Source organism: Buteo buteo, chromosome 22 (assembly GCF_964188355.1).
Source record: "Buteo buteo chromosome 22, bButBut1.hap1.1, whole genome shotgun sequence".
NCBI lineage: Eukaryota > Metazoa > Chordata > Aves > Accipitriformes > Accipitridae > Buteo > Buteo buteo.
Window position 1 is genome coordinate 9711058 of NC_134192.1, and position 12679 is coordinate 9723736.

Sequence of the window (12679 nt, forward strand, 5' to 3'; positions counted from 1 at the left end):
AACATTGCTAGCAGTTTAAACACTCAATGCCCATATTTAACCATGTTTCATTTTGACAGGACAAGATGAAATAACAGAAATGATTAATCTGAGACCAGAGGAATATTCTACTACCTACATTTCAAAATAGGACTAGCTTTTTTGTTTAGTACTTTGGCAGTAAGACGCGTAAGTGGAATATAGGAGCTTCAGATGGGTTTTCTGCTTGACTGCACTGCATACTGTGCCAGCAGTAGTTGTTACCGGTCATTTTGGAATAGGCAGCAGTACTCTGGGACAGGCACACAACAGGCTCTGAAGTTCCTAATACTGTTTTTATACAACATAAATTTGTGCAGTCCACAAATTCCTTAAGGGAGGATACCTGGTACAGCTAGAGCCAAACACTAAAACAGTGTAGAAGTGTTTAAAAATTTCCATTGAGTTCAGCACTTGGGGCCATTTTGTTCATGGGAGCATACAAAAGGTCAAAGTTGATCTGACATCCCAGATTCCTTGGGTCTGTTTTCTCTCGCACTTTCACTCAAAGATAAGGAGTTACTCCTTATTTACAATGATGAAAAGGGATGGGAAGTCAGGTCCCATGGGTCTGCAAATCTGGAGTAGGAATCTTAGTTTTATGATATTCTCCACTCAACTACAAGACCCCATCAACTCGTTTTCCCACATTTTTTGTCTCTTTCACTTCCAGCTATTTCTGGAACTACAAAACTTAGAAGTATTTGAAAAAGTAGTATATGAAGTGACCAAAACTTTCAAGTGCTGCAGAGGGTGCACCTGATCTTCTGCAGAAGTTGCGAAACTTACTATCTTTTCCTCCAAGAGAATGACTTTGCTTGAATTACTTTCTTGTTTGAACTGGCTTTAATTTTATATATTCTCATAAAATATGATTATTTTTATCATAAGAGAGTACTGAATCAGAGTGAGGATGCTGAGCATGTAACATGCTGCAATACACAGTGGATCATTTCTGAGGTCACTGTCAATGAGGAAGAGAAACTAGAAGTGGTTGTTTTGGTGGAAAAGAGATGCTGAAGAGCTTGGAAAATAGCTAAGAATTAACACTTTTTCATTTAGTCATTCATTTCTCATGAGAGTGCTTTCATTCTCTTCAGGAGCAGTAATACGTGTCCAAACTCTTGTGATGTCAGCTCACTTTACAGTAATTTTAGAAGCAACAGTAAATCTAGCAATGATAGCAGAATTATATAATACTACTGAAATCAGCAATATTTCAATCTGGCAGTACAAAAATATATGTTAAAATATTATGGTTACGGAGATAAGAAAACAGAATTGAATAGTGAGTTTGAAATAGGTGCACTGCAATCTCTCTCTCTTTTCCTGAATACCTTTTGCAATCTTTTTTTATTGTTGCAGTGTAGACAGGCTGCAATAGACCCACGTAATGATCAGATTTTACATTTCAAAGTGCTTTGCTAAATAATTTCTTTAATACTGCTACAAAAATAAAACCTTTATTTGATAAATGTGCCTGCAGGCTGGAATCAGACCTTGCTTGTCTGTCCTGACAAAGGTCTAATCTTTTGCTGCCTTACATCTTGAAGAGGCATTTATCCCTGTAACAGGCAGGTGCAAAACACCACCTTTCGAATACAGGAAACACTGCACACCCACACGCATTTGTCAGATCAGACAGTCAACCTTTTCTCCCCGTCACCTCCCCAACAGCATGAAGTCTGCTTTGCGTTGATCTGGCAGCACAAAGCAGATTTATAGCATATATCTACATCACAAGTGAACTCCTCTCATACCTAACTTGTGCCATGCCAGCAGTACAACAGTGGCCCATGAAACCAACCTCATAAGCTAAGTACCTGAGCATTGACTCATGCCAACTTCCTACTCAGCTAGCCTAAAGTTAGCTGTGCGTTTTCTACATTACGTACCTTCAGGTTAATATAGGCAGCTTTGGGATAATGCTCCTGGGGTGCCTTTCTCATGTGTGGCACCCTAATGTTGTCACTGTAAAGGTGAATGGCCAAAAACTTGAATAATCCTGTTCTGCTGCATTTGGGTGTAACTCACAGTGGCCAAGGCGAGCCTCTGTGTTAACCGTCTGCTCTAGACTGGGAAGACCTAAGGATGCATTCTCCAACTCCCAAAGAGCCTTTTGCACTTCAAGCCTACACCAGGCTGTCTTTGAATGACTCTAACTATTGATCTCACCATGCATGCATGTATACAGCTGGACAGTGCACAAAATGCTGGGAAAAGGCTTCTTTTGAACTTCCTGGAATTGTGGTGGTACTGAGACGAGAATTGAGCTGATCACCTACCAAAGCAGGAATGAGCTATTCTCAAAGAACTACTCAGCATTTCCATTTTCTGGAGTGAGACTATGTCTAGAGAGTCATCATAGCAAAGGACTAGTTGCTGCTTTTATGTATACCTAAAGTAATGCAGTGGTAACTCCTTTTTATTTAATAACAGCAGCAGCAACGCAAGTGGAGCTGCTGCCAATTTATACAAGTGTGGGAGGAAGAAGAATTCAATGAACTCAAATGAGATCAGAGGTCAGTGGAATTACCCCTTGATTTATTTTGATGTGAGAGCAGACACTGGTTCTGCCTCCATTGAGAAAATGCTGATAAAAAGCTGAAAATGCAATGGCTTGGAAATTACTAAGAAAATAATTGTTTTTATCCATCCAAATCTTCATGTACATAAGCAAAGTCTGAAGAAAAAAAAAACACCCTACAGTTCTAACACATTGCCTTTTTCAAAGCAGGCTATTACCCTGTTCCTTACGTGCTTCCAAGGGCTGCACGCCAGTTGAGGGACAAAGGCCGCAGATACACATTTACATGTGGGTTAACTTTTCAATCCATTTTTTCATTTCAATAGAAATAATAAATCACCTTATCCTGGAGAAAGAAGCAGCTTGACACAAAACATACGGTGCTGGGCTATTTTTATAGCACACCTAAGACATATAGGGATTCATTTATTTACTCAGCTATTTAAAAGTGGCTACTCTTACTCATTCTCTGGACAGCTAAATGCCAGGTTGCTAAGTTACTGTTACTTGACATCATCTCCTCCCCAACGTGTTCCCACATTTGACAGGTTCACATGATTTACTAGGCCAGTCAGCTCGTTATTCACTTGTCCAATGACGTCTGGATAATCATTTTAAATTCACATCATGTCCTCCCCAGCAAGCCCCCAGATTCCACATGAAAATATTTAAACTGCCTGTCAGCTACTAAGTGCATTTGTAACCACACTGGACAGCGTACCTGTATTTTTCAAATTACAGTTATTATAATTAGGTTTAGCATCGTTCTTCAATGTTGGTTTGTATTTTAGAAGAGAAAACAATTACTGAGGGGCAAATAATGGGCTATATCTGTTACAGTCTAATTTTGCTCTGTGAACAGCTCACCTCAGCTATGGATGATACATATTAAATCCGTTAGTGCTTTCAATTGGCATGAGGAAGGTACTACTACACATAATTTGCCCAGTCAAGGGCATTTTCACCTGCTGATCAATTTACATATTCTCCAATGTCATTAGACATGAGCTAGTCATCAGAAGAATAGAAGACCATACAAATTATAGACTTTGCTCATCTAACTCCAGTCATTTTTATACTAATTACTATCTGAAATGTATTTAGGATTTGTTTTGCTTCCAGACTAGGAAGCTTTTAATTAGTATCACAGCTGTCCACATAACATCAGAAGTCCATCTAGTTTCTTGATGCCTTACTACAGCGAATATGCACCTACAAGAATTCTTTTGTTTCTCTAAGCAGGGACAGATTTTTAGACAGAAGTGCCTGCCCAGATGGTTAGCAACACAGACACGAAAGCTTTATGTGTACAGACCAGAGCCTCATTTCTGTGGGATTATGTCTAATCGATTGCCTAAACACCTAGCCCAAAGTTTCAATTTACACTACAAGTCCTCAAGAAAATTTAGTTAAATAAAATTTCCTTTCTTTCCCATGTAATGTGGTATGCTTATCACCTCTTTACTCAGAGGTAAAGCGATGCTAAGGGAGGTTCCTTCTGCACTCTCTATAGGCAGAAAAAGAATCACTGCTAGTTTGCACTTAGTGTCACACCTACACGCACTCCTATGCATGGACCAGCATGACGGTGCACATAACACTCAATGACAGCAAGGCACACTGATGTAAAGCACTGGTACAAGTGGCATAAGTAACAGCTTCAGAATACTGGTTTAAAATGTCAGTTCTCCCGCCCCATCTGCACTTTGTATCACAGCATTTCAATGAACCCATTTTTCAATGGCTGCACATAGCAAGTGACAACTTAATTTAAATCCGTATTAATAAAATGTGAATTACACACACACACACACACTGTTGATTGCCTGTGTTCCATGTTATCCACACTTTCAAAGCCATTATGTTGGTTTAAAAAAATAAGCCACATTTTGGAACAGAAAAAAGTGTACCGACCATCAGTGTATTTGCCTTCATCTTTCGATCTGGTATTAATGCAAATCTCCTGTACTACCTTTACAGCTTAGCCTTAGCTGTACAAAAGAGATTATTTTTCTTTAATAATAATTATTTTTAACAACCTTTTCAGCCATCCTGGTTAGAAAAGCAAAATCAACAGGAGACTAGTCTGCCATTAACCTTTGGTTGTAGTATCAGGAACAGCCCTTGAAGCATTTACACAAGATGACATAAGTGGCTAAGTGTTTCAGGAAACCTGAAGGACTGTGAAATTTTGTCTCTGAAGACTCAGAGGTCTGAATGGACTCAAGACCTTTCCCCTCACTTGGTTGGAAATTTTTGACCATAAACTCAATTAAACCTTTTTTCCTATGAAAAAAAAAAAAAAAAGGAGACAGAGATTAGGAGTTTCAAGTTTCTACAACTACAAAAACCATTAATCAAGTTCAGCTTGAAAAAACAGCTCTGTAAAATCAGAGGTCACAGATCTTAGCTTGCATCCCTCTTCCTTGTAAAGTCCAGCAAAAAAACCTACAAGAGTTACTGTGTCTTTCTGAGGGATGAAACTGAATTAAGTCCCTTAATTCCTTGACTTAAACAAAAAAAAAGGAAAAAAGCAAACTTCAAGATATAAAATGCTCTCAAGGGAGACTGGCGGGGCTGGGGCGAAGCAGGTGGCAGGACCCTTCCTCTGGCACTTTGGGCACACAGCTCAGCAGCGGACATGGCCCAGAGCAGAAATTGCCAGTCGTTGCCAATGGTTTGGTTGGTCAAAATGCACGCTATTACAGCCCCATCTGTCTACCTTTGGGACTTGACTGTCTTGTAATCCTTCTTGTTTACCTCTGCAACATCCCTGACAGGATGGAAATGTTAATAGCCTATTTTTTTACCTGGGAAGCTGCCATCATGGAGCTGAGGCCCACACTCCCAAAGGCTCTTCAGAGCCTACATAAATGGCCCCAAAAGGCCAGAAAGTATCTGTCAGGGCTGGGAACTTAATCCAGGTTCTCAAAGCACAAATTGCTGCTGAAACCAAGGGTCATCCTTTGATCTGAAGCAGATAGCCTGAATCTCCTGAAACAGGGCTTCTACGGGGAGCCCGAAGACTGGATTTTGACCACTGCTGGGCATAACATTCTCTTACTTACTTTCTCTCCATTGCCTATCAAGTAGAATATGATACTCTACATGCAGCCAAACACACTTCCTGCTAGCTTATTCTGCACTGTACATTTGAGAAGAACAAAGTCACTGACAAAACTCAGGTACTTCTACTTCCACATGGGCTTCAGCACCATATGAAGTTGAAAGCCTAAAATGCTGCCACTGAAAACAACCAGTTGGGACTGGGGTTTGCTGGGCCTTTGCTGGACAGCCCCACAAGCGTCTCTGTGATCTGCTGCTTTCATAGACTCAGGGCCTTGCTGGCAGCCTGCAGCCTCTTGCAGACAGGTTACAAGAAGGCTGCAGACAGCCTGTCAGCGCCCAGACCTGCCTAATGCCACACCGATGGCATACTAAGCCACCCTCACCACGCAAAAGCATGCAAACCCACCTAGCTGTACATGTGGTGAGGGACTGCACACCCCAGATGAACCATGGCCGAGGTCCCATGCTCACCTGCGGCGTGCCGAGCTCATACCTGCTCCCCGGCACAGGCGGTTTCATATGCTCAAGATGGCTTCTGGCCGACAGGTTTGCTCCATGGCTGGATGGTAAGGCTGGGTACGGGGGGTGACTGCAGGCATCTGCACCCGGCAGTCAAGAAAGATCTGCCAGTTCGTATCCCTTTTTTGGGTGCCCATTACATGTCCCCGTGAGACAGATTCCCAGAGGCATGGAAACCTGCCAAATCCCTGCTCTGTCCACCTCCAAGAACCTCCAAGTTTAACAGCCTACTGGTGGCAGGAGGTGCTGCCTGCAGCCACAGGGACTCTGCAGTTCATCCCCATCCTCTGAAGACAACAGAAAGTCACGCACCGATCTCAACAGGTTTCAGAAGGAAGCGCGGGACATTCTGCTTCTGTTTGTTGACTCAAATTACAGTCATGGGGTAGGAAATAGGATCACCTCCTCTTGATTAAAAAAAAGACATTTCTGCTTCTTGTGATGTATATGCACTGTTCCCACATTAAAACTGTCACCTGGATGATTGATCCCTGAAATTCACTACATCACATTTCCTTCTGATGCTGTTTACTGAAAACAACTGCTTTCCCCAGCTAACAAGCCATTCATTCCAACTATAGTAATGAACCTAATTGAAATATATAAACAGGGAAAGAAGACATTTAAAATGTACCAAGTATTTCGCACAGCCTTTCAACATTTTCTTTGCTTTTGCTCCCTTAGTGTTCTATAAGTAATAAACCCCTGCTCACTTTGAAGGTTGAAACTAAATTTATTTACTGCCTTGCATTCATTGCTGCTGGGTGCACATGCAGATGCATACTCCTCCGCTACTGCAGGTCTGCACGTGCACACTTGCCTGTTGGTTCAACATACTTCTACAGCAACATGAGCAACCCACAAGGACATCAATAGCATCCCAAGATAATGTGCGTACACAAAACAGGAGCAAGTTTCCCTAACTATTTAACTCTGGATTACAATGAATACAGAGGAGCCTATTTTATTTTATAAGCAAGAATAAGTCCATGTCTTTGCAAGCAAGTCAGCAGGATTGTTACACATCATTTCAGGTCTGGGTTAGTCTGCACCAGTTGCTCCTAGTGATAAGGACATGGCTGGCACAAATTCCCATTGAAATTCTATCCCTTCTACACCGAGGTGTTGGCTGGCAGTCCCAGGGAGGTAGATCTGACAGATGGGAAACTTGACCCATGAGGATAAAAACCTAAAACCCAGATAGGGACTGGTGGGTCACAAACCTGCCCCCAGAAAAAACTCACTGCCAACAGAGGACCCCAAAGTTGGGGTGTCTGAAGAAAAGCCCATCTTACACTTAAGGTAAGGTGGATTTACACATATACAACTTGTTATGCACACTCCCCTTTTTCCTGTTATATGATGTTGTTGCAATTAAGCCATGCTCAGTTTGGAATGGTTGTTTTAATTCTCTGTATTCAACCACTGACCAGAGCTCCCAGAAAAAAGGAAAAAAAAAAAAAAAGCCTGTAGGTCTCTAACAAACCCATGAACAATGAGCAACTGTAGTCTGGGGGAAGATGATGACTATAGGTCAGCCTGTGAGTGGGAGAATTAAGGCAACACAACCTCAGGGTAGGAGAGACACATGTCCTGGAGAGACTCACAGAGACTGAGAGCTTAAAAAAGAACAGGAACGTGTGTAAATCCTGACTGAGACAAGCTGGCAGATGCAGAGTACTAAGTGAACTGACCTCACTCACTAAGGAGCACCCTGGGCCTACCACTTGGCTGTGTCTCTTTAATAGAGACCCAGTAATATGTTATTATTTAACTACAGTATTAAAGACAACCATATAACCCTTCTCCATGAAAGACGAAATAACAGCACTACAATTATACAAAAGATACAAAAGCAAAGGGTATTACTTACCCGTAATATTTCTTCCACACAGCTGGAGTCATTGGGAAGAGTAACCTAGGTTTAAAGAAAAGAATAAATGTTTAGTCAGGTGCTGGATGCAAAGTTCAGTGACTACAACCACACAGGTGAACAGCTAACAAGCAACAGCCTCTGAAGACTGCTGTATCCACACTTGCTGCCTAACAAATTTTCCAGTTCAGATCAACATAAATCATCAGCAGGACCCATTTTGTCAAAAGTTGTTTTTTTCTTCCATACTGCTTTGTGCTACTAATGACACTTCTGAAGCAATAAAATACTCTGATTTCCTCACAGTTGAGAACTGGCACTAGAATTGCCTGAAACTTCTGTAATTGAAGAAGATCCCACTGTTACTCCTATCGGCAGCCTTCAGAGAGAAGGCGAGGTTTGGTTTAACTTGCCGCATGCTGCAGCGAAGGACAGAGGTGATAACAGTTAGGAGAAAGCTGTTATCATCAACTGTCTTATCCTACAGCTTAATAGGCTAACAGCCAAGACAGCTCTTAAAACTTAAAACATATACTGTAGTAAAATACTAGTTGGACTGTAAGGGTAGCTGCTGATTTTGTTGTCCCCTGCTTCATCAGCCTGTTGCAGGTTAAGTACCCTCTGAAGACTGAACAGCACATAGGAATCCACCTCGAGAGGCTTGACAGATATTCCTTCTCCCCTTAGAAAGATGCAATATACCTATGCACACAACCATACCCACACACACATCCAGTGGTGCCCTTAACATCTTACAATTGAAAATACTCGTTTAAATGGTACTTACACCATTTGCCACAATCTCTCATTCCAAGGACACAGAAGAACACAAAACCTCTAAATACTGTGAACAATCACAGAAACAGCAGGCAGACATGACCCGTACATACAACCATTCTGTAGCACTTGCAGTTAGATATGATGGGTTCTTGTCATGGGGGTACAGCAAAACAGGAAGAGACAATATTCAGGAAGGTACGAAAAAACAGGTAAGTGCTTTGTACCATAAATATTCAGTGAGACTTTTCTGCCCGATGCTTCTACCTTATTGCCCTTGGTAACTAGTTTGGTAAAAGACACCCGTGACTAAACTTAATCCCTGTCATCCTAATCTGCTATAGAGCTTGACCAAAAGCACTGACCATGGCTTTCCTCCTATATTTCAGCCAGCACTAAGCTTCAAGAATAAATCCACACAGCTACGAAAGTCAAAGACCAGAAAGACCTATTAGATCACTAAGTTCATGCTCTGCTAATGCAGCACGTTTCCCCATATCTTCTAGTACTGTGGCTAGTCTGACCCCAAAACTGTAGGGAAAAGTATCTCCCATCTCTTCCCTTAATAAAATACAGAGCAGTGTTGTAAACTGTTTGGCCCTTTTTGTGATAATTGTTAAAATTTTGCTTTCAGTGTCACCTCAGCCCTTCTGTAGAGTTCTTCCCACTCTAAGTAATTCATTACTTCCCTTCACGTTTACACCACGCACAGACATGCAGAATTATACTCCACTTTTCTCAAATGCTGTATGTTCAACTTTTACCTTCTTTCCTGATAAACAAGGTTTTCCATCCGTTTGGCTTATTTCATCACTGTTCTCTGAATTTCCAACAGTTCATCAATATCTTGGTAAAGAAGTACTCAAGTGAATATGACTACACTACAGGGATATTAGTGATTTTTATCTACTTCAGCAACTATAGATTATAATTTTCCTTAATAACACTTAAAAACATTCAGCCGACCAAAAAAACCGCCTTACCTTTTGTCCCCAGTTTCTACTCAGCTCAAATTCTACCTAACAAACCTAGGCTGAGAACTTCCAGTGGATGGTCAGCATTAACTGCAATAGGCATGCAGTCCACCCTCATACCGCATGACTTGATATTGCAGCACTTCATTGGCCTTCCTTCATCCCCCTACTTTCCATTTAAATCACTTTTTTTCCCTCTCAATACCTGTAAATTCTCTGCTAATCTGCATTTTCCATACCTCATTCCAACTCTCCATTCAGCAAGGAATATAGTTAACTTTAACCAAAAGATTAGCAAGCACGGGTATTACTGCAAGGTGCAGTGGGATAGTGGGAGTACATATGTCTCTAATACACTCCTAATTTTTTTCATTGAAAAATTAGTATGTTGGAATATGAGAAAACAAAACAAATACTCCCCCAACAAGCTTGCAGTGTACACACCAACCACAAAATCTCTCACAGCAGTAACAGGAGCAGCCCAAAATCCAGCCGAGTGAGTCAGACTGGGAAGAGTGAGAGCAGCAGAGGTACAGAGCCCTCTCTTTATTTAACACCCCTCCCTACCACCACACATACCATTTTCAATGGTTAGCCGAGATACCATGTGTATTCCTTTGTTTAGAAATGTCTTAATTGTGATAATTGTGTCCCTGACTATTAACACAGGGCAGAGCATGTTCTTACTTGTTTCACAGTCCTCTCCCAATTCACAGCCCTGTTTAAGTTTATGTTACTTCAGAACTAATGATGATAATAACAATAAACATACCATTTTCCTTTAATAAAGCCCACTATATATTATGCAATCACAACCAGCTTCTGCTGGCAGCACTTGCTAATAACTTTAAATGCTCATGCATCAATTTAATTGTGTTAATGGCAAAGAAGATTTTAATGGCTTGACAGAACTTTTGTTCCCTTTGGCATTGCTTTGTTTTGAATCACTGGTATTAAAGTAATGCAAGATGTCAAAGTGCTGTGATTGTCATATAGGGAGATCCAAGTAGGAGCTAGCACAAAGAGGAAAACATTTAGATTGATGCAAACATTAAAAGAATAATTATTACAACATGGCTATCAGAGAGAAGATCAATGTAAGAGTCTTTCAGTACATTACTATTAATGGATTTCTAAAGAAATGAGACCATTTTTCTAAAATCATGCTACAGTTGCACATTCTAAGAGATTTGAAAGGCACAGATCTATCAGAAACTTAGTCTATCCTGGAAAAAAAAGGAAAAAAACCCAATCTCTCAGCCTTTCAAAGTGTGAATCAAAAATTGCAAGTTTAATTGTCCATAAACACTTGCATTCAGCTAACAAGTGCAAGCAGGCCCACACGGCACACCACGGCATCCAAGCATAGATTTATCAGGACAGAATGAAACAGAGCAGATACAATATTCATCACCTTCTCAAGTACTAGTGCTACAGCAAATTGTTATTAGAATTGCCATTAATAAAATGCCACGTTCCTCCTGTAGTTTAGTCAAGATTGGACATCCATCCCATACTACTACTTTCCTAATCTAATAAAAATCAAGTAGTTTAGGACCCATCATGTGATTCTCTACCCCCTCTCCTCTTCAGCTTTCATCAGTAACCAGATTCTAAAAAAGAGGGCACAGCTTGCATTTGTGCATGCTTTTGGTGCTTTTCTTCCTTTGTGAGCAGCATGATCTAACTCAGCCAAAAGGACAGATTCCAGGAATTTGGCTTCCATAAGACCGAGTAGTTGCATTTCACATCATGAGCTCTTCTCTCAGCTGGCAGTGCATTCATGAACCCCAGACTGAAGAACAGTGAATATTACATAAGCTGCAGACAGACATCCTGAGGTAATAAAATTTCAATCAAAACAAAAAGATTTCACAAAGGCTACATGCTACACTGAACTCATCTTCCAATTTCATTTTAATCTGGCAAAACTCTTTTGTATCAAAACGCTTCATGTTTACTTTTAAATATTGCTTGCTAAAAGAAAGAAAGAAGAAAAAAGGAAAGGTCAGATGGTCAAAATATTCCACCTAATACAAGCCAGTATTCTAAGGCTCTCTTCACATTTTGGTCTCACAAGAGAGAGAACAGAACTTAAATGATGTGGAACCAAAGGTTTAATGTATGGCTTGGATGTCTCAGTGCTAAACTTTAAAGGGAGGGAAGGAGGGCAGAAATCTAAGAGTGAGGGAATGGTAGCCTTTAATGTTATGCAGATCAAATGACACTGGGTGAATGGTTACAATATCTGATGAGTCATGTTGATCTAACCTTCCATTTATTCATTCAACAGTTCCTTGACCACTCTTACATCCTGGACAATTTATAACCTGCATGAGATCAGATTTTGTTTTTGCGGCAGAGAAAAATCATATAAAGTCTCTTTTCCCTGTAATTTACACCCGACAGCAGGCATTTCTCAGAAATGTTAGCAACAAAATCTTCCAACAGACTTGTCAGAATAGTTCTGAAAATTCAAATGCAGTGTCAGAAAGCAGAAACACACAATGAATAATGTCTTCGCCAGAACTGACCAACTACATTTTCATCTGGATAAACTCTTCATGAACAATCCCTCTGGCTTTATTGATGCACAGTTGGCATTCAACAAGTAATCTCTTCTTCCTATCTTTGTTTTACTGGAAAGATAAATGTAGCATGTTAAACGAATGTAGGAATCCACTCTCATTTCTTGCATATGAGCACCTATGTGCTTATACATCAAGAACTCGGCTTTCATTGTCATCTCCTTCATCAAGGAACCCATTTTGACTCTGGGGAGATGAAGCTCATACTACTGTTTATTCCTTTGAACACAAATTGATTTTTCACTTGCTAGCACGAAAAGATCCTGTGCACAAGCCTTGATTGATCATTTCCACTGTGCACTACACAGTGATAAGAGGAAAACACTTAGAAAAC

General features: G+C 40.6%; 1 protein-coding gene across 2 annotated transcripts in view; it reads right to left on the minus strand.

Moving 5' to 3' along the window:
• AFF2 (ALF transcription elongation factor 2) overlaps positions 1-12679 on the minus strand; it is a 350449-nt gene that overhangs the window by 156370 nt on the left and 181400 nt on the right. For both annotated transcript variants that reach the window (XM_075054426.1, XM_075054425.1), the window contains exon 4: positions 8007-8051. In XM_075054426.1, the coding sequence (XP_074910527.1) occupies positions 8007-8051 (45 nt within the window). The remainder of the gene's footprint in view (positions 1-8006; positions 8052-12679) is intronic.